At 53.2% G+C, this 22,281-nt stretch overlaps 1 protein-coding gene across 3 annotated transcripts in view; it reads left to right on the forward strand.

Annotated features, from left to right (window-relative positions):
• ptk2ba (protein tyrosine kinase 2 beta, a) overlaps positions 1-22,281 on the forward strand; it is a 505,509-nt gene that overhangs the window by 309,160 nt on the left and 174,068 nt on the right. For all 3 annotated transcript variants that reach the window (XM_072515254.1, XM_072515246.1, XM_072515261.1), the window contains exons 15-18: positions 2,340-2,437; positions 10,232-10,316; positions 11,339-11,439; positions 18,956-19,071. In XM_072515254.1, the coding sequence (XP_072371355.1) occupies positions 2,340-2,437; positions 10,232-10,316; positions 11,339-11,439; positions 18,956-19,071 (400 nt within the window). The remainder of the gene's footprint in view (positions 1-2,339; positions 2,438-10,231; positions 10,317-11,338; positions 11,440-18,955; positions 19,072-22,281) is intronic.

The raw sequence follows: 22,281 nt of genomic DNA on the forward strand, positions 1-22,281 counted from the left end.
GTGCAGCACTCCCTCAGTACTGGCACTCTAACAGTGCGGCAGTCCCTCAGTAGTGACCCTCTGACAGTGCGGCACTCCCTTAGTACTGACCCTCTAACAGTGCAGCACTCCCTCAGTACTGACCCTCTGACAGTGCGGCACTCCCTCAGTACTGACCCTCTGACAGTGCAGCACTCCCTCAGTACTGACCCTCTGACAGTGCGGTACTCCCTCAGTACTGACTCTCTGACAGCGCGGCACTCCCTCAGTACTGGCCCTCTGACAGTGCGGCACTCTGTCGGTACTGACCCTCTGACAGTGCAGCACTCCCTCAGTACTGACCCTCTGACAGTGCCGCACTCCCTCAGTTCTGACCCTCTGACAGTGCAGCACTCCCTCAGTACTGACCCTCTGACAGTGCGGCACTCCCTCAGTACTGACCCTCTGACAGTGCGGCACTCCCTCAGTACTGACCCTCTGACAGTGCCGCACTCCCTCAGTACTGACCCTCTGACAGTGCAGCACTCCCTCAGTACTGACCCTCAGACAGTGCGGCACTCCCTCAGTACTGACCCTCTGACAGTGCAGCACTCTCTCAGTACTGACCCTCTGACAGTGCAGCATTCCCTCAGTACTGACCCTCTGACAGTGCAGCACTCCCTCAGTACTGACCCTCTGACAGTGCAGCACTCCCTCAGTACTGACCCTCTGACAGTGCAGCACTCCCTCAGTACTGACCCTCTGACAGTGCAGCACTCCCTCAGTACTGACCCTCTGACAGTGCGGCACTCCCTCAGTACTGACCCTCTGACAGTGCGGCACTCCCTCAATACTGACCCTCTGACAGTGCGGCACTCCCTCAGTACTGACCCTCTGGCAGTGCAGCACTCCCTCAGTACTGACCGTCTGACAGTGCAGCACTCCCTCAGTACTGACCCTCTGACAGTGCGGCACTCCCTCAGTACTGACCCTCTGACAGTGCAGCACTCCCTCAGTACTGACCGTCTGACAGTGCAGCACTCCCTCAGTATTGACCCTCTGACAGTGCAGCACTCCCTCAGTACTGACCGTCTGACAGTGCAGCACTCCCTCAGTACTGACCGCCTGACAGTGCAGCACTCCCTCAGTACTGACCGTCTGACAGTGCAGCACTCCCTCAGTACTGACCGCCTGACAGTGCGACACTCCCTCAGTACTGACCCTCTGACAGTGCAGCACTCCCTCAGTATTGACCCTCTGACAGTGCAGCACTCCCTCAGTACTGACCGTCTGACAGTGCAGCACTCCCTCAGTACTGACCCTCTGACAGTGCAGCACTCCCTCAGGGCTGACCCTCTGACAGTGCAGCACTCCCTCAGTACTGACCCTCTGACAGTGCAGCACTCCCTCAGTACTGACCGTCTGACAGTGCAGCACTCCCTCAGTACTGACCCTCTGACAGTGCAGCACTCCCTCAGGGCTGACCCTCTGACAGTGCAGCGCTCCCTCAGTACTGACCCTCTGACAGTGCAGCACTCCCTCAGTACTGACCCTCTGACAGTGCAGCACTCCCTCAGTTCTGACCCTCTGACAGTGCAGCACTCCCTCAGTACTGACCGCCTGACAGTGCAGCACTCCCTCAGTACTGACCGTCTGACAGTGCAGCACTCCCTCAGTACTGACCGCCTGACAGTGCAGCGCTCCCTCAGTACTGACCCTCTGACAGTGCAGCACTCCCTCAGTGCTGACCCTCTGAGTGCGCAGCACTCCCTCAGTACTGGCCCTCTGACAGTGCAGCGCTCCCTCAGTACTGACCCTCTGACAGTGCAGCACTCCCTCAGTACTGACTGTCTGACAGTCAGCACAGTGTTGTGAGTGGAGCTTTTGCGTGGACTTTGGGGAATTCACCATCTTCACCCAGTAATAATAATAATATTTATTATTGTCACCAGTGGGCTTACATTAACACTGCAATGAAGTTACTGTGAAAAGCCCCTAGTCGCCACATTCCGGCGCCTGTTCGGGTACACAGAGGGAGGATTCAGAATGTCCAATTCACCTAACAGAGTTCGGAATGTCCAATTCACCTAACAGCACGTCTTTCGGGACTTGTGGGAGGACTCCGGAGCACCCGGAGGAAACCCACGCACACACGGGGAGAACGTGCAGACTCCACACAGACAGTGACCCAAGCCGGGAATCGAACCTGGGACCCTGGAGCTGTGAAGCAACAGTGCTAACCGTTATGCTGCCATGCCACCCAACTTCTCTTCATGAAGCCTGCACCAAGTTGTTACGAATGCAGAGTGTGAAACCGCTGTTTGTTTGTCTCTTTGTGGCAACAACAAAACTCTCACAATTTCTCCTTATTTTTACTACAGTTCCCAAAAAATCAATTTCACGAGAAAATGTTGTCCTGGGCAGGATTTTGGGAGAAGGATTCTTTGGCATGGTTTACGAAGGAGTTTACAAAACAGCCGTGAGTCATTCAGAATGTTTTTGATCCTGATTCTGCATGATACCGTTTACCGTTGTTAAACATCTTCCAAATTAACCTGTGCTGATCCTGAAAGCAGTCTGCACGAAACGGCGTGTGAAACCGGCTCCTTCTCCGAGCTGATGATGTGGTCGGACGAGGGGGGAAGTTGACAGAACGGGAGAATTTGGTGTCCTTCCTCGTGTGGGAGTGTCCAGCTGATCAACGGTCTGAGAATTCTTACAGCCTGAGGAGGTTTAAGAAATGGTGCACTGCCGTCCGGCAGCCCTGTCTCTCCCTGTCTCTTCCTGCTCTCACTGGACACCACGGTGCGGGATTCTCTGGTCCTAAGGCGTCGGGTTACTGGGGCCAGCGCGGGGCAAAAGAGGCCCCCGGCTCGAGAGGCCGGCCGGCCGACAGTTCGGCCCCGGTCGCGGGCCAGGCCACAGCGGAGGCCCCCCCCTCAGGTTTGGGCCCCCCCCCACCGTGCCGCCCCCGAAATAAGCATGTTTAATACCCCGACGTCTCTCTCTCTCCCCCGAGTGGACGCTCTTTCTGGATGGTGAGATGCCACAAACCATTTTAATTCCAATTGTGAATCCAGTCATTTTTAGGGTCTGACCCAAATGTGTGTCCAAAACACGGCGAAAACACGAGGTCTCATTTGTGTTGCCAGTAACTTTGCAGATCTAACGCTTTTAATAAAGCCTTTAGTAAAATACATTGGGCGTGATTCCCTGTTTCTGAGCCGAAGTGTTGATGTGGGGGCAGGATTCGTGGAATTTCACGACAGCAAAACTGGTGGGGAACCTGGATCGATTCAGCTCCTGTGGAGGGGCAGCACGGGCTCCACGTGGAACACAATCAATTCCAATGGGAAATGGTGCGGGATTGGCCGGGTCCGTGATTGACACTCGGGAGGCTGACAAGCTGCAGCTGCACAGACACATTACACTCCCCACACACACTCATCCCAGCCGCACACACACATTACACTCCCCACACACACCCATCCCAGCCGCACACACACATTACACTCCCCACACACACCCATCCCAGCCGCACACACACATTACACTCTCCACACACACTCATCCCGGCCGCACACACACATGACACTCCCCACACACATTCATCCCAGCCGCGCACACACATCACATTCCCCACACACACTCATCCCAGCCATACACACATTACACTCCCCACACACTCATCCCAGCCGCGCACACACATCACATTCCCCACACACACTCATCCCAGCCGCACACACACATTACACCCCCCACACACACTCATCCCAGCCGCACACACACATTACACCCCCCACACACACTCATCCCAGCCACACACACACATTACACTCCCCACACACACTCATCCCAGCCCCACACACACATTACACTCCCCACACACACTCATCCCAGCCGCACACACACATTACACTCCCCACACACACACATCCCAGCCGCACACACACATTACACTCCCCACACACACTCACCCCAGCTGCACACACACATTACTCTCCCCACACACACTCATCCCAGCCGCGCACACACATTACACTCCCTACACACACTCATCCCAGCCTCACACACACATTACACTCCCCACACACACTCATCCCAGCCTCACACACACATTACAATCCCCACACACACTCATCCCAGCCGCACACACATTACACTCCCCACACACACTCATCCCAGCTGCACACACACATTACACTCCCCACACACACTCATCCCAGCCGCACACACATTACACTCCCCACACACACTCATCCCAGCTGCACACACACATTACACTCCCCACACACACTCATCCCAGCCCCACACACACTCATCCCAGCCACACACACATTACACTCCCCACACACACTCATCCCAGCCACACACACATTACACTCTCCACACACACTCATCCCAGCCACACACACACATTACACTACCCACACACACTCATCCCAGCCGCACACACACATTACACTCTCCACACACACTCATCCCAGCCGCACACACACATTACACTCCCCACACACACTCATCCCAGCCGCACACACACATTACACTCCCCACACACACTCATCCCAGCCGCACACACACATTACACTCCCCACACACACTCATCCCAGCGCACACACACATTACACTCCCCACACACACTCATTCCAGCCGCACACACACATTACACTCCCCACACACACTCATCCCAGCCACACACACACATTACACTCCCCACACACACTCATCCTAGCCCCACACACACATTACACTCCCCACACACACTCATCCCAGCCGCACACACATTAGACTCCCCACACACACTCATCCCAGCCGCTCACACACATTACACTCCCCACTCACACTCATCCCAGCCGCACAGACACATTACACTCCCCACACACACTCATCCCAGCCGCACACACACATTAGACTCCCCACACACACTCATCCCAGCCCCACACACACATTCCACTCCCCACTCACACTCATCCCAGCCGCACAGACACATTACACTCCCCACACACACTCATCCCAGCCGCACACACACATTACACTCCCCACACACACTCATCCCAGCCGCACACACACATTACACTCTCCACACACACTCATCCCAGCCTCACACACACATTACACTCTCCACACACACTCATCCCAGCCGCACACACACATTACACTCCCCACACACACTCATCCCAGCCCCACACACACATTACACTCCCCACACACACTCACCCCAGCCACACACACATTACACTCCCCACACACACTCATCCCAGCCGCACACACACATTACACTCCTCACTCACACTCAACCCAGCCGCACAGACACATTACACCCCCCACACACACTCACCCCAGCGCACACACACATTACACTCTCCACACACACTCATCCCAGCTGCACACACACATTACACTCCCCACACACACTCATCCCAGCCACACACACACATTACACTCCCCACACACTCTCATCCCAGCTGCACACACACATTGCACTCCCCACACACACTCATTCCAGCCGCACACACACATTACACTCTCCACACACAATCAACCCAGCTGCACACACACATTACACTCCCCACACACACTCAACCCAGCCCCCAGCCGCACACACACATTACACTCCCCACACACTCATCCCAGCCGCACACACATTACACTCTCCACACACACTCATCCCAGCCGCACACACACATTACACTCCCCACACACACTCATCCCAGCCGCACACACACATTACACTCCCCACACACACTCATCCCAGCCGCACACACACATTACACTCCCCACACACACTCATCCCAGCCGCACACACACATTACACTCCCCACACACACTCATCCCAGCCGCACACACACATTACACTCCCCACACACACTCATCCCAGCCGCACACACACATTACGCTCCCCACACACACTCATCCCAGCCGCACACACACATTACGCTCCCCACACACACTCATCCCAGCCGCACACACACATTACACTCCCCAAACACACTCACCCCAGCCGCACACACACATTACACTCCCCACATACACTCATCCCAGCCGCACACACACATTACACTCCCCAAACACACTCACCCCAGCCGCACACACACATTACACTCCCCAGATACACTCATCCCAGCCGCACACACACATTACACTCCCCAAACACACTCATCCCAGCCGCACACACACATTACACTCCCCACACACTCATCCCAGCCGCACACACACATTACACTCCCCACACACACTCTTCCCAGCCACACACACACATTACACTCCCCGCACACACTCATCCCAGCCGTACACACACATTACACTCCCCACGCACACTCACCCCAGCCGCACACAAATTACTCTCCCCGCACACACTCATCCCAGCCACACACACACATTACACTCCCCGCACACACTCATCCCAGCTGCACACACACATTACACTCCCCACACACACTCATCCCAGCCGCACACAGACATTACACTCCCCGCACACACTCATCCCAGCCACACACACGCATTACATTCCCCACACACACTCATCCCAGCCGCACACAGACATTACACTCCCCGCAAACACTCATCCCAGCCGCACACACACATTAATTACACTCCCCGCACACACTCATCCCAGCCGCACACACATTACACTCCCGACACACACTCATCCCAGCCGCACACACACATTACACTCCCCACACACACTCATCCCAGCCGCACACACACATTACACTCCCCACACACACTCATCCCAGCCGCACACACACATTACACTCCCCACACACACTCATCCCAGCCGCACACACACATTACACTCCCCACACACACTCATCCCAGCCGCACACACACATTACACTCCCCACACACACTCATCCCAGCCGCACACACACATTACACTCCCCGCACACACTCATCCCAGCCGCACACACATTACACTCCCGACACACACTCATCCCAGCCGCGCACACACATTACACTACCCACACCACTCATCCCATCCGCACACACATTACACTCCCCACACTCACTCATCCCAGCCGCACACACACATTACACTCCCCACACACACTCATCCCAGCCGCACACACACATTACACTCCCCACACACACTCATCCCAGCCGCACACACACATTACACTCCCCACACACACTCATCCCAGCCGCACACACACATTACACTACCCACACACACTCATCCCAGCCGCACACACACATTACACTCCCCACACTCACTCATCCCAGCCGCACACACACATTACACTCCCCACACACACTCATCCCAGACGCACACACACATTGCACTCCCCACACACACTCATCCCAGCAGCACACACACATTACACTCCCCACACACACTCATCCCAGCCGCACACACACATTACACTCCCCACACACACTCATCCCAGCAGCACACACACATTACACTCCCCACACTCACTCATCCCAGCCGCACACACACATTACACTCCCCACACACACTCATCCCAGACGCACACACACATTGCACTCCCCACACACACTCATCCCAGCCGCACACACACATTACACTCCCCACACACACTCATCCCAGCAGCACACACACATTACACTCCCCACACTCACTCATCCCAGCCGCACACACACATTACACTCCCCACACACACTCATCCCAGACGCACACACACATTGCACTCCCCACACACACTCATCCCAGCCGCACACACACATTACACTCCCCACACACACTCATCCCAGCCGCACACACACATTACACTCCCCACACACTCATCCCAGCCGCACACACACATTACACTCCCCACACCCACTCATCCCAGCCGCACACACACATTACACTCCCCACACACACTCATCCCAGCCGCACACACACATTACACTCCCCACACACACTCATCCCAGCCGCACACACACATTACACTCCCCACACACACTCATCCCAGCCGCACACAGACATTACACTCCCCACACACACTCATCCCAGCCGCACACACACATTACACTCCCCACACTCACTCATCCCAGCCGCACACACACATTACACTCCCCACACACACTCATCCCAGACGCACACACACATTGCACTCCCCACACACACTCATCCCAGCCGCACACACACATTACACTCCCCACACACACTCATCCCAGCCGCACACACACATTACACTCCCCACACACACTCCTCCCAGCCGCACACACACATTACACTCCCCACACACACTCATCCCAGCCGCACACACACATTGCACTCCCCACACACACTCATCCCAGCCGCACACACACATTACACTCCCCACACACACTCATCCCAGCCGCACACACACATTACACTCCCCACACACACTCATCCCAGCCGCACACACACATTACACTCCCCACACACACTCATCCCAGCCGCACACACACATTACACTCCCCACACTCACTCATCCCAGCCGCACACACACATTACACTCCCCACACACACTCATCCCAGATGCACACACACATTGCACTCCCCACACACACTCATCCCAGCCGCACACACACATTACACTCCCCACACACACTCATCCCAGCCGCACACACACATTACACTCCCCACACTCACTCATCCCAGCCGCACACACACATTACACTCCCCACACACACTCATCCCAGCAGCACACACACATTACACTCCCCACACACACTCATCCCAGCCGCACACACACATTACACTCCCCACACTCACTCATCCCAGTCGCACACACACATTACACTCCCCACACACACTCATCCCAGACGCACACACACATTGCACTCCCCACACACACTCATCCCAGCCGCACACACACATTACACTCCCCACACACACTCATCCCAGCCGCACACACACATTACACTCCCCACACACACTCATCCCAGCCGCACACACACATTACACTCCCCACACACACTCATCCCAGCCGCACACACACATTACACTCCCCACACTCACTCATCCCAGCCGCACACACACATTACACTCCCCACACACACTCATCCCAGACGCACACACACATTGCACTCCCCACACACACTCATCCCAGCCGCACACACACATTACACTCCCCACACACACTCATCCCAGCCGCACACACACATTACACTCCCCACACACACTCCTCCCAGCCGCACACACACATTACACTCCCACACTTACTCATCCCAGCCGCACACACACATTACACTCCCCGCACACACTCATCCCAGACGCACACACACATTGCACTCCCCACACACACTCATCCCAGCCGCACACACACATTACACTCCCCACACACACTCGTCCCAGCCGCACACAGACATTACACTCCCCACACACACTCATCCCAGCCGCACACACACATTACACTCCCCACACACACTCATCCCAGCCGCACACACACATTACACTCCCCACACACACTCATCCCAGACGCACACACACATTGAACTCCCCACACACACTCATCCCAGCCGCACACACACATTACACTCCCCACACACACTCATCCCAGACGCACACACACATTGAACTCCCCACACACACTCATCCCAGCCGCACACACACATTGCACTCCCCACACACACTCATCCCAGCCGCACACACACATTGCACTCCCCACACACACTCATCCCAGCCGCACACACACATTACACTCCCCACACACACTCATCCCAGCCGCACACACACATTACACTCCCCACACACACTCATCCCAGACGCACACACACATTGAACTCCCCACACACACTCATCCCAGCCGCACACACACATTGCACTCCCCACACACACTCATCCCATCCGCACACACACATTACACTCCCCACACACACTCATCCCAGCCGCACACACAGATTACACTCCCCACACACACTCATCCCAGCCGCACACACACATTGCACTCCCCACACACACTCATCCCAGCCGCACACACACATTACACTCCCCACACACACTCATCCCAGACAACATGACGGCACTGGTTGTGTGGGAGCGCCCACAGAGCTGATGGGTCGGCCGGGGCCAGAGGGCACTCGGTGGGTGGGGGAAGATGGGTCGATTGGGGGGGGGGAAAATGATGGGGGGGGTGGCGATGGGGAGGGGGGCGATTGGGGGGGGTCAATGGGTGGGGGGCACCTGTTCCCCGCCCCATCGCGTTTCGCGATTTTGTTGTCAGCTTACGGAAAATCCCGCCCATGGTGTCTGCTCTTTGTCGAAACGTTAAACATTTAAATATTAAAGATTGAAATTATTCAGAAACTTTCACAATCAAATCCTTCTCTCAGTTCTCGTCTATCGTTGTGTCCACAGAGAGGAGAACAGGTTGCTGTAGCTGTGAAGACATGTAAAGCGGAGTGCACATTCGAAGTCAGGGCAAAATTCTTGGAAGAAGGAAGTAAGAGTTGTTTACCAATAATTTGTAACGGTGAAACTAACTGCAATCCTGGCCATTGCTGAGATTACACAGCATTTTACGTTGCTGCTTCAAATTGATTATTCACCAATACTGTCCAAACTGCACAGTCATGCCATGTCTCCCTCACTCTGTCTCCCTCACTCTGTCTCCCTCACTCTGCCTCTCTCTCTCTTTCTGCCTCGCTCTCTCTTTCTGTCTCTCTCTCTCTTTCTGTCTATCTCTTTGTTTCTGTCTCTCTCTCTCTTTCTGTCTCTCTCTCTCTTTCTGTCTCTCTCTCTCTTTCTGTCTATCTCTTTGTTTCTGTCTCTCTCTCTCTTTCTGTCTCTCTCTCTCTTTCTGTCTCTCTCTCTCTTTCTGTCTCTCTCTCTCTTTCTGTCACTCTCTCTCTCTTTCAGTCTCTCTCTCTCTCACTGCTCTCCATTTGACTGCCTCTCTAACTCTGTATGTGTGTGTCTCTCTCTCGGTCTCTTTATCTATCTGTGTGTGTCACTTTCACTCTCTCAAATTCTGTCTCTCCCACTGTGTCTCACTCTGTCTCTCTCTCTCTCTCTTGTTCTGTCCCTCTTTGAATGAAATTAAAATCTCTTATTGTCACCATAGGCTTCAATAAAGTTACTGTGAAAAGCCCCTAGTCGCCACATTCCGTCGCCTGTTCGGGGAGGCTGGTACGGGAATTGAAGTGTCTCTCTGTCTCTCAATGTCAATCCATTTCTCTCTCTATCTCCATCTCTGCCATTCACTATCTCTTTCACTCTCTCTCTCTTTCTGTTCCTCTCTCTGTCTCACTCTCTCTCTCTTTACACACTCTCTCTCTCCCCGTTCTTTCTTGTCGTTTCCACCAAGTTGGTTGTTCTTTGAAAAGACAACAACTGTGCTGCTGATTTGCTTTTCTCGTTCGGGATTTCGCTCTTGTATTTTACCAACATTTTCTGTTGTTATTTCATATTTCCATATTTGTTTTACTTTGTGTCAGTGCCAATATATGTGGTTGATTGTTTCAGCGATCATGAAGCCCCTCGACCATCCACACGTGGTGAAATTGATTGGGATAATTGAGGAGGAGCCAGCCTGGCTGATGATGGAACTGTATCCACATGGAGAGGTCAGTACTGAGGGAGTGCCGCACTGTCTGGGGGTCAGTACTGAGGGAGTGCTGCACTGTCTGGGGGTCAGTACTGAGGGAGTGCTGCACTGTCAGAGGGTCAGTACTGAGGGAGTGCTGCTCTGTCAGAGGGTCAGTACTGAGGGAGTGCTGCACTGTCAGAGGGTCAGTACTGAGAGAGTGCTGCACTGTCTGGGGGTCAGTACTGAGGGAGTGCCGCACTGTCAGAGGGTCAGTACTGAGGGAATGCTGCACTGTCGGAGGGTCAGTACTGAGGGAGTGCTGCACTGTCAGAGGGTCAGTACTGAGGGAGTGCCGCACTGTCAGAGGGTCAGTACTGAGGGAGTGCCGCACTGTCAGAGGGTCAGTACTGAGGGAGTGCTGCACTGTCAGAGCGTCAGTACTGAGGGAGTGCCGCACTGTCAGAGGGTCAGTACTGAGGGAGTGCCGCACTGTCAGAGGGTCAGTACTGAGGGAGTGCTGCACTGACAGAGGGTCAGTACTGAGGGAGTGCCGCATTGTCAGAGGGTCAGTACTGAGGGAGTGCTGCACTGTCAGAGGGTCAGTACTGAGGGAGTGCCGCACTGTCAGAGGGTCAGTACAGAGGGAGCGCGCACTGTCAGAGGGTCAGCACTGAGGGAGTGCGGCACTGTCAGAGGGTCAGTACTGAGGGAGCGCCGCACTGTCAGAGGGTCAGTACTGAGGGAGTGCTGCTCTGTCAGAGGGTCAGTATTGAGGGAGTGCTGCACTGTCAGAGGATCAGTACTGAGGGAGTGCCGCACTGACAGAGGGTCAGTACTGAGGGAGTGCTGCACTGGCAGAGGGTCAGTACTGAGGGAGTGCCGCACAGTCAGAGGGTCAGTACTGAGGGAGTGCCGCACAGTCAGAGGGTCAGTACTGAGGGAGTGCTGCACTGTCAGAGGGTCAGTACTGAGGGAGTGCCGCACTGTCAGAGGGTCAGTACTGAGGGAGCGCCGCACTGTCAGAGGGTCAGTACTGAGGGAGTGCTGCACTGTCAGAGGGTCAGTACTGAGGGAGTGCTGCACTGTCAGAGGGTCAGTACTGAGGGAGTGCTGCACTGTCAGAGGGTCAGTACTGAGGGAGTGCTGCACTGTCAGAGGGTCAGTACTGAGGGAGTGCCGCACTGTTAGAGGGTCAGTACTGAGGGAGTGCCGCACTGTCAGAGGGTCAGTGCTGAGGGAGTGCCGCACTGTCAGAGGGTCAGTACCGAGGGAGTACCGCACTGTCAGAGGGTCAGTACTGAGGGAGTGCTGCACTGACAGAGGGTCAGTACTGAGGGAGTGCCGCACTGTCAGACGGTCAGTACTGAGGGAGTACCGCACTGTCAGAGGGTCAGTACTGAGGGAGTGCTGCACTGTCAGAGGGTCAGTACTGAGGGAGTGCCGCACTGTCAGAGGGTCAGTACTGAGGGAGTGCTGCACTGTCCTCGGGTCAGTACTGAGGGAGTGCCGCACTGTCCTCGGGTCAGTACTGAGGGAGTGCCGCACTGTCAGAGGGTCAGTACTGAGGGAGTGTTGCACTGTCAGAGGATCAGTACTGAGGGAGTGCCGCACTGTCAGAGGTCAGTACTGAGGGAGTGTTGCACTGTCAGAGGATCAGTACTGAGGGAGTGCCGCACTGTCAGAGGATCAGTACTGAGGGAGTGCCGCACTTTCAGAGGGTCAGCACTGAGGGAGTGCCGCACTGTCAGAGGGTCAGTACTGAGGGAATGCTGCACTGTCAGAGGGTCAGTACTGAGGGAGTGCCGCACTGTCAGAGGGTCAGTACTGAGGGAGTGCCGCACTGTCAGAGGGTCAGTACTGAGGGAATGCTGCACTGTCAGAGGGTCAGTACTGAGGGAGTGCCGCACTGTCAGAGGGTCAGTACTGAGGGAGTGCCGCACTGTCAGAGGGTCAGCACTGAGGGAGTGCCGCACTGTCAGACGGTCAGTACTGAGGGAGTGCTGCACTGTCAGAGGGTCAGCACTGAGGGAGTGCCGCACTGTCAGAGGGTCAGTACTGAGGGAGTGCTGCACTGTCAGAGGGTCAGTACTGAGGGAGTGCTGCACTGTCAGAGGGTCAGTACTGAGGGAGTGCTGCACTGTCAGAGCGTCAGTACTGAGGGAGTGTCGCACTGTCAGAGGGTCAGTACTGAGGGAGTGCCGCACTGTCAGAGGGTCAGTACTGAGGGAATGCTGCACTGTCAGAGGGTCAGTACTGAGGGAGTGCCGCACTGTCAGAGGGCCAGTACTGAGGGAGTGCCGCACTGTCAGAGGGTCAGTACTGAGGGAGTGCCGCACTGTCAGAGGGTCAGTACTGAGGGAGTGCCGCACTGTCAGAGGGTCAGTACTGAGGGAGTGCCGCACTGTCAGAGGGTCAGTACTGAGGGAGTGCCGCACTGTCAGAGGGTCAGTACTGAGGGAGTGCTGCACTGTCAGAGGGTCAGTACTGAGGGAGTTCCGCACTGTCAGAGGGTCAGTACTGAGGGAGTGCTGCACTGTCAGAGGGTCAGTACTGAGGGAGTGCCGCACTGTCAGAGGGTCAGTACTGAGGGAGTGCTGCACTGTCAGAGGGTCAGTACTGAGGGAGTGCTGCACTGTCAGAGGGTCAGTACTGAGGGAGTGCTGCACTGTCAGAGGGTCAGTACTGAGGGAGTGCTGCACTGTCAGAGGGTCAGTACTGAGGGAATGCTGCACTGTCAGAGGGTCAGTACTGAGGGAGTGCCGCACTGTCAGAGGGTCAGTACTGAGGGAGTGCTGCACTGTCAGAGGGTCAGTACTGAGGGAGTGCTGCACTGTCAGAGGGTCAGTACTGAGGGAATGCTGCACTGTCAGAGGGTCAGAACTGAGAGAGTGCTGCACTGTCAGAGGGTCAGTACTGAGGGAGTGCCGCACTGTCTGAGGGTCAGTACTGAGGGAGTGCTGCACTGTCAGAGGGTCAGTACTGAGGGAGTGCGGCACTGTCAGAGGGTCAGTACTGAGGGAGTGCCGCACTGTCAGAGGGTCAGTACTGAGGGAGTGCCACACTGTCAGAGGGTCAGTACTGAGGGAGTGCTGCACTGTCAGAGGGTCAGAACTGAGGGAGTGCGGCACTGTCAGAGGGTCAGTACTGAGGGAGTGCTGCACTGTCAGAGGGTCAGCACTTGTGATGGACATACCTGCTTTTTAATGCGATGTGGAACTGAAGCTTAAATTGGACTTAGATTTCCAGAAGGCATTTGAAAAGGTGCCACATGAAAGGGTATTGCGGAAAATTAATGTTCATGGTCGAGGGGGTAACACATTGGTATGTAAAGAAGATTGGCTCGCTGACAGGGATTAGCGAGTTAGCATAAACGGATCACCTTCATGTTGGTCGAGTGTGACGCGTGGCGTGTCACTGGGATCAGCGTTGGCGCCTCAACTGTTCATAATTTATATCGATGGTCTGGGATAGGAGACTGAAGGGATGGGTGTTAAGTTGGCGAATGATTGAAAGATGGGTGGGTCAGTAAATTGTGAAGAAGGTCTGAGGAGGTGACAAAGGGACATTGACAGGTTAAGTGAGTGGACAGAACTCTGACAATTCGTTTTTGTTGTTGAAAATATTTTTATTGAGCTTTTAACATTTTATGTCACAAATTCACAGGGCCAAATCAGACCAACACATATATCAACAAAGGACAAGCGACAACGTTAACAATATCCCCCCTTAACGGAAATACTCGTCTTGCAGACCTCACCTTGCCAGACTTGGCCAAAACACGTAATGACAGGATGTTGTTCAGGCATTCATTTACCAGCAAACCGACCTCTTGCAGTTTTCCTCCCTTCTGCCTCTATCCCGTGATTCTCTTGGGTGTTGCCACTGTGCGTTCCCCCAGGGTCGTTACTCTACTGTCCATGTTTTGAATTTTGGATTTTGTTTATTGTCACATAAGAACATAAGAACTAGGAGCAGGAGTTGGCCATCTGGCCCCTCGAACCTGCTCCGCCATTCAATGAGATCATGGCTGATCTTTGTGGACTCAGCTCCACTTTCCGGCCCGAACACCATGACCCTTAATCCCTTTATTCTTCAAAAAACTGTCTATCTTTATCTTAAAAACATTTAATGAAGGAGCCTCTACTGCTTCACTGGGCAAGGAATTCCATAGATTCACAACCCTTTGGGTGAAGAAGTTCCTCCTAAACTCAGTCCGAAATCTACTTCCCCTTATTTTGAGGCTATGCCCCCTAGTTCTGCTTTCACCCGCCAGTGGAAACAACCTGCCCGCATCTATCCTATCTATTCCCTTCATAATTTTATATGTTTCTATAAGATTCCTTCTAAATTCCAACGAGTACAGTCCCAGTCTACTCAACCTCTCCTCGTAATCCAACCCCTTCAGCTCTGGGATTAACCTAGTGAATCTCCTCTGCACACCCTCCAGTGCCAGTACCTCCTTTCTCAAGTAAGGAGACCAAAACTGAACACAATACTCCAGGTGTGGCCTCACTAACACCTTATACAATTGAAGCATAACCTCCCTAGTCTTAAACTCCATCCCTCTAGCAATGAAGGACAAAACTCCATTTGCCTTCTTAATCACCTGTTCCACCTATAAACCAACTTTTTGCGACTCATGCACTAGCACACCCAGTTCTCTCTGCACAGCGGCATGTTTTAATATTTTATCATTTAAATAATAATCCCTTTTGCTGTTATTCCTACCGAAACGGATGACCTCACACTTGTCAACATTGAATTCCATCTGCCAGACCCTAGCCCATTCACTTAGCCTATCCAAATCCCTCTGCAGACTTCCGGTATCCTCTGCACTTTTTGCTTTACCACTCATCTTAGTGTCGTCTGCAAACTTGGACACATTGCCCTTGGTCCCCAACTCCAAATCATCTATGTAAATTGTGAACAATTGTGGGCCCAACACTGATCGCTGAGGGACACCACTAGCTACTGATTGCCAACCAGAGAAACACCCATTAATCCCCACTCTTTGCTTTCGATTAATTAACCAATCCTCTATCCATGCACATGTACTGAGGTACAGTGAAAAGTATTTTTCTGCGAGCAGCTCAACAGATCACTTCGCACATGAAAAGAAAAGGGAATAAAAGAAAGTACATAATAGGGCAACACAAGGTACAGATTGTAAATACACAACACCAGCATCGGATGAAGCATACAGGGTGTAGTGTTAATGAGGTCAGTCCATAAGAGAGTCATTTAGGAGTCTGGTGACAGTGGGGAAGAAGCTGTTTTTGAGTCTGTTCGTGCGTGTTCTCAGACTTCTGTATCTCCTGCCTCACACACACACACACACACACACAAACTCACACTCACACACACACAAACGCCATGATTAACTTATCATCTATGTTGAAAAAGGCCTTGGGGTGTGGATCAGGAGCCTTCTGAACAGTAACAGGAACCTGGGCAACACCTTTATCTTGAAGAACTTTGACAAATGGAGCACAATGTGGGCAAATGTGAAATCGTCCATTTTGGCAGGAAGAATAGAAAAGAAGCTTATTATCTAAATGGTGAGAGATTGCAGAGCTCTGAGTTACAGAGGGATCTGGGTGTCTGAGTGCATGAATCACAGAATGCTGGTAGTGTACAGACACAGCAAGTAATTAGGAAAGTTAATAGAATGTTACTGTTTACTGTGAGGGGGAATTGATCACAAAAGTAGGGAGGTTATGATTCAGTTGTTGAGGACATTGGTGAGACCACATCTGGAGTATTGTGATCAGTGTTGGGCTCCTTATTGAAGGAAAGATGTAAATGTGTTAGAACCAGTTGAGTGAAGGTTTACTAGACTAATACCAGGAATGAGTGGGTTGTCTTATGAGGAAAGGTTGGAGAGGTTGGGTTTGTATCCACTGGAGCTTAGAAGAGTGAGAGGCGACTTGATTAAAACCTTGAAGACCCCGCAGAGTATTGACAGGGTGCATGTGGAAGGGATGTTTCCTCTTGTGGGAGAATCTAGAACTGGGGTCACTATTTAAAAATAAGGGAGTCACTCAATTAAAACTGAGATGAGGAGAATTTATTTCACTGAGAGGATGCAGAGTTTACGGAATTCTTTTCCTGGGAATGTGGTGGAAACAGAATCCTTGAATATTTTTGTAGTCGAGGTGGGTCGATTCTTGGTGAAGAAGGCGAGGAATGGTATCTGGGGGTGGGCGGGATGCAGGTTTGAGGTTACTCTCAGGTCGGCCCTGTCTTATTAAATGTGGAGCAGACTCAAGGGGCCCATCCGGTCTTTGTATCGCTGTCCCAGACGCCTGCCTGTGAGGTCACTGTCATTGCAGTGATCCACATCCCACAGCCTCTGATCGTCAGCGTGATGTGTTGGGTGTTCTGGGTCACCAACAGGTCACCAACACTGGAAGTGGTGCAACTCTATTTTATTATAAGGTTAACTATATTAACATACTTGACCTGTGGGTAAATGCAATACCAGCTTTAACTGTTGACCCTTGCCTAGTCCTAACCAGGTGATGCACTCAGCACATGGTGAATGTCTGTGTTGCAGGCTGTGAGCTCTGTGCTCCGAGCTGGCTGCAACTCGAATGAGCGGGAACTCTCCCACCCCCTGTCTTTATAGTGCGTGTGCTCTCACTGGTGATTGGCTGCGATGTTGTGTATGCTGATTGGTCCCACTGCATGTCCATCAGTGTGTGTGTGTGCACCATGGTATACTGGTGTATATTATGACACAGCGTAACTCCGATCACGTTATAACATATATACCCCTCTCTCATTGGGTAATAAACAGCTGACCCTGAGCAGGTTGGGGTTGTTACGAGTCTGAAAAGGAGGAAAACTCAAACCGCTCCATCCTCTGCCGCCTTATCTCCCTTTGTCCAGAATAGAGGGCGGGATTCTCCATTGAGGGCGGGACCAGTGGGGCCGATGTGGTTGGCCCGGCGCCGGTCGGGGGCCGCTCTACATGGGCCCCCCTGCGATTCTCCGGCCCGGATGGGCCGAGCGGCCGTAAAAAAAAAAACCCAAGTCGCGCCAGCGGCGTTCTGACCTGCTCTGAGCCAGCGGCCCCTCGGCGTTGAAGGGTCACTGGACGTCCTGTGTGGATGAGGGAGGGCCTCCGATGGGCGGGCCGGCCTCGCTGTCTCCCGGCTTCCTTTCTTCCGCGCCGGCCCCTGTACTCCTGCGCCATGCTGGGTCGGGGCCGGTGCGGACAACGGAGACACCGCGCCTGCGCGGAAATCGAGCCAGTGGGACTGCGCTTGCGCGGGTTCGCGCCGGATCCACTGCGCATCCCCTGGCACCCATTCCACGGCCGGATCAGCGTGAACCGCTCCAGCGCCGTGCTGGCCCCCTGTCGGGGCCAGAATTGCTGATCCTGGGGCCGTGTTGACGCCCTCCAGAAACGTGACGGGATTTATGACGGCGTCAACACTTAGCCTCAGGATCAGAGAATCCCGCCCAGCATCTCTGCTTCTCCTGTTTCTGAGCTGTTTATCTCGTTATCACTGGATGACCACAATCTGTGTGTGTTTTTGTTAATTCAGCTGGAGAGCTACCTGGTAACCAATAAAAGCAATCTGGACGAGCTGACCCTCATTGATTACTGCTGGCAGATTTCCAAAGCGTTGGCCTATCTGGAGGGAGTCAAGGTTGTCCATCGGTAAGTCAAACATTAGTAACTGCCAGATAACCAGATTAAATCTTCACTGGCTCAACAGGAGGGTTTCAACCGCTGTTAGAAAGTTTGGAGTTGCTGACGAATTGAGCTCAAAGAAGCATGAGAAAGAGTTTGAGACGCTAACTTTGTTTCCCTCGCCACAGACGCTCCCAGACTTGCGTTTATTCAGCATTTCCTGTTTTTATTTCACCCAAACATTATTTTGCATTTTAATATTGGATCGCTCTGGTAGAGATCTGGCATGGACCCTGTGAGCGAACCCTATGCTATAGTCAATCTATAATTCTTTTAAAACCACAAGTAAAGTCCTTCAGGGAAGAGAACCCATCAATCACCATTCAAATACAGATTGTGCAAATTGTGCAGTAGTGATGTTTCGGAACAGAGGTGGACACGCCATTGAAACAGTTGGTGGGAGAGAGTGATGCCGAGGGTGATATTGAAACTCTGGAACTCTCTCCCCCAGATCTCTCTGGTTTCGGGGAATCCAAGCACTTTTCACAACTGAGATTGACAGGTTGGTGTTGGAGCAGGGATTTAGAACTGGGTGCCATGGTCAGATATGATGGAATTGAACGACAGAACAGGTAGAAGGGGTTGAAGCTGAAGACCTCCACTAGTTTCTCGGGAAGATAGTGGAACAGCCGGGTTTCGCACAATCCATTCGACGCCACGGATATTGCCCGTTCCCACCATGCTGAAGGTTTTAACTGGTCAGAGTGGGATTTGAACTCATGGGGCGAGATTCTCCGACCCCCCGCCGGGTCGGAGAATTGCCGGGGGCTGGCGTGAATCCTGCCCCCCCCGGTTGCCGAATTCTCCGGCACCGGAGATTCGGCGGGGGCGGGAATCGCGCCCCGCCGGTTGGCGGGCCCACCCCCCCCACCCGCGATTCTCCGGCCCGGATTGGCCGAAGTCCCGCTGCTAGAATGCCTGTCCCGCCGGCGTGGATTAAACCACCTCTCTTACCGGCGGGACAAGGCGGCGTGGGCGGGCTCCGGTGTCCTGGGCGCGGGGTGATCTGGCCCCGGGGGTGCCCCCACGGTGGCCTGGCCCGCGATCGGGACCCACCGATTCACGGGCGGGCCTGTGCCATGGGGGCACTCTTTTCCTTCCGCCTTCGCCACGGTCTCCACCATGGCGGAGGCGGAAGAGACTCCCTCCACGGCGCATGCGCGGGGATGCCGTGAGCGGCCGCTGACGCTCCCGCGCATGCGCCGCCCGGAAATGTCATTTCCGCGCCAGCTGGCGGGGCAGCAAAGGCCTTTCCCGCCAGCTGGCGGGGCGGAAATCAGTCCGGCGCAGGCCTAGCCCCTCAAGGTTAGGGCTGAGCCCCCCAAGATGCAGAGGATTCCGCACCTTTGGGGCGGCGCGATGCCGGACTGATTAGCGCCGTTTTTGGCGCCAGTCGGCGGACATCGCGCCGATACCGGAGAATTTCGCCCATGTTCTCTGGCTGCTTGTCCAATGGCAAAGTCACAGTACTGGTGAAATGTAAGTGATTATTCAACTCACAATTTGAGGACAGTGTTTCTCGGGAAAAGAATACCCTGGCTTTTTGTGAAAATGGACGTTATTTATAGGGGCTGGTTTAGCACAGTGGGCTAAATAGCTGGTTTGTAATGCAGAACAAGGCCAGCAGCGCGGGTTCAATTCCTGTACCAGCCTCCCCGAACAGGCGCCGGAATGTGGCGACTAGGGGCTTTTCACAGTAACTTCATTGAAGCCTACTTGTGACAACAAGCAATTATTATTATTATTATGTGTGTGCAAATTATTTAATGGAGCTGGGAAAAATTACTGAAAAGAGCTGAGGGGAAAAGATGAAAGGTGCTGGGTCACACATTTATAATCACACTTTCCTGGTCAAGTGGTTTATAAATAAATAGGCTCAGTTTAGAAATTTGCATTCGGAGATACATAGGTAGTTGTTGCTACCTGTTAAGTTTCAAAGGGAGTAGACAGCTTGCAAAAGTGTCATGAGTAAGTAAAGGAAGGTTATAAAAATCATTTTGACCCATGAGGAAAACATGAAAGGTTTTTATATTTGGGAAAGTTAAGTTCAAAGGGGGGTGCAGAGAACAATAAATCGTTAAAGGGAGGGAAAGAGGGTGAGAGCCAACGCGGCTGGCTGTGTGAGGAAGGCCTGCTGTAAACAACTCTGGACAGGTAGAAGACGCAGTTTGATCTAATCCAGCTGGAAATGGCTTGAGGCTGAGACAAGTCTTGGATTTGCAGAGCCAATGGATGTGTTTTATGTGGTCTGCCTTGTTGAAGTGACTGCAGCTTTGCCTTGAGGTGATGATTCCTGGATTTCTATAGTTAAACATCTGTAAAGGAGTGTCTCCAGGAAGGTGTTTACTCATGGATCTGACAAAGTCGGGAATCTTTTGGGGAGATGTTTGTAAGACTAATTTTTTTTTAAAAATTTTTAATTTTTTTTTTTAAATATGTTTTATTGAAATTTCTTCCCAAACAACAATTTTTCCCTCTTACAAAGCAAACGCAACAATAACAATACAGAAATTTTTAACAATACACAAGTAACAAAACCCCTTTATCTTTGACCTAAACTAAACCCCCCTCCCCCCCCCCCCCCCCCCCCCTCCCCCCTGGGTTGCTGCTGCTGGTCATCTGTCTTCCCTCTAACGTTCCCCTAGGTAGTCGAGAAATGGCTGCCACCGCCTGGTGAACCCTTGAGCCGATCCTTTCAGGGCAAACTTTATCTGCTCCAGTTTAATGAACCCCGCCATATCATTTACCCAGGCCTCCAGTCCGGGAGGTTTCGCCTCCTTCCACATGAGTAGGATCCTGCGCCAGGCTACTAGGGACGCAAAGGCCACAACGTCGGCCTCTTTCGCCTCCTGCACTCCCGGCTCTTCCGCAACTCCAAATAGAGCTAACCCCCAGCCTGGTTTGACCCGGGCCTTCACCACCCGCGAAATCACTCACGTCACTCCCTTCCAATACCCTTCCAGTGCCGGGCACGCCCAAAACATATGTGTGTGGTTTGCCGGGCTCTCGCCACACCTCCCACATTTGTCCTCCACTCCAAAGAACCTGCTCAATCTTGCTCCCGTTATGTGTGCTCTATGTAGCACCTTAAATTGAATCAGGCTAAGCCTGGCGCATGAGGAAGAGGAATTTACCCTGCTTAGGGCATCAGCCCACATACCCTCCTCTATCTCCTCC

Source organism: Scyliorhinus torazame, chromosome 1, assembly GCF_047496885.1.
Source record: "Scyliorhinus torazame isolate Kashiwa2021f chromosome 1, sScyTor2.1, whole genome shotgun sequence".
Taxonomy (NCBI): domain Eukaryota; kingdom Metazoa; phylum Chordata; class Chondrichthyes; order Carcharhiniformes; family Scyliorhinidae; genus Scyliorhinus; species Scyliorhinus torazame.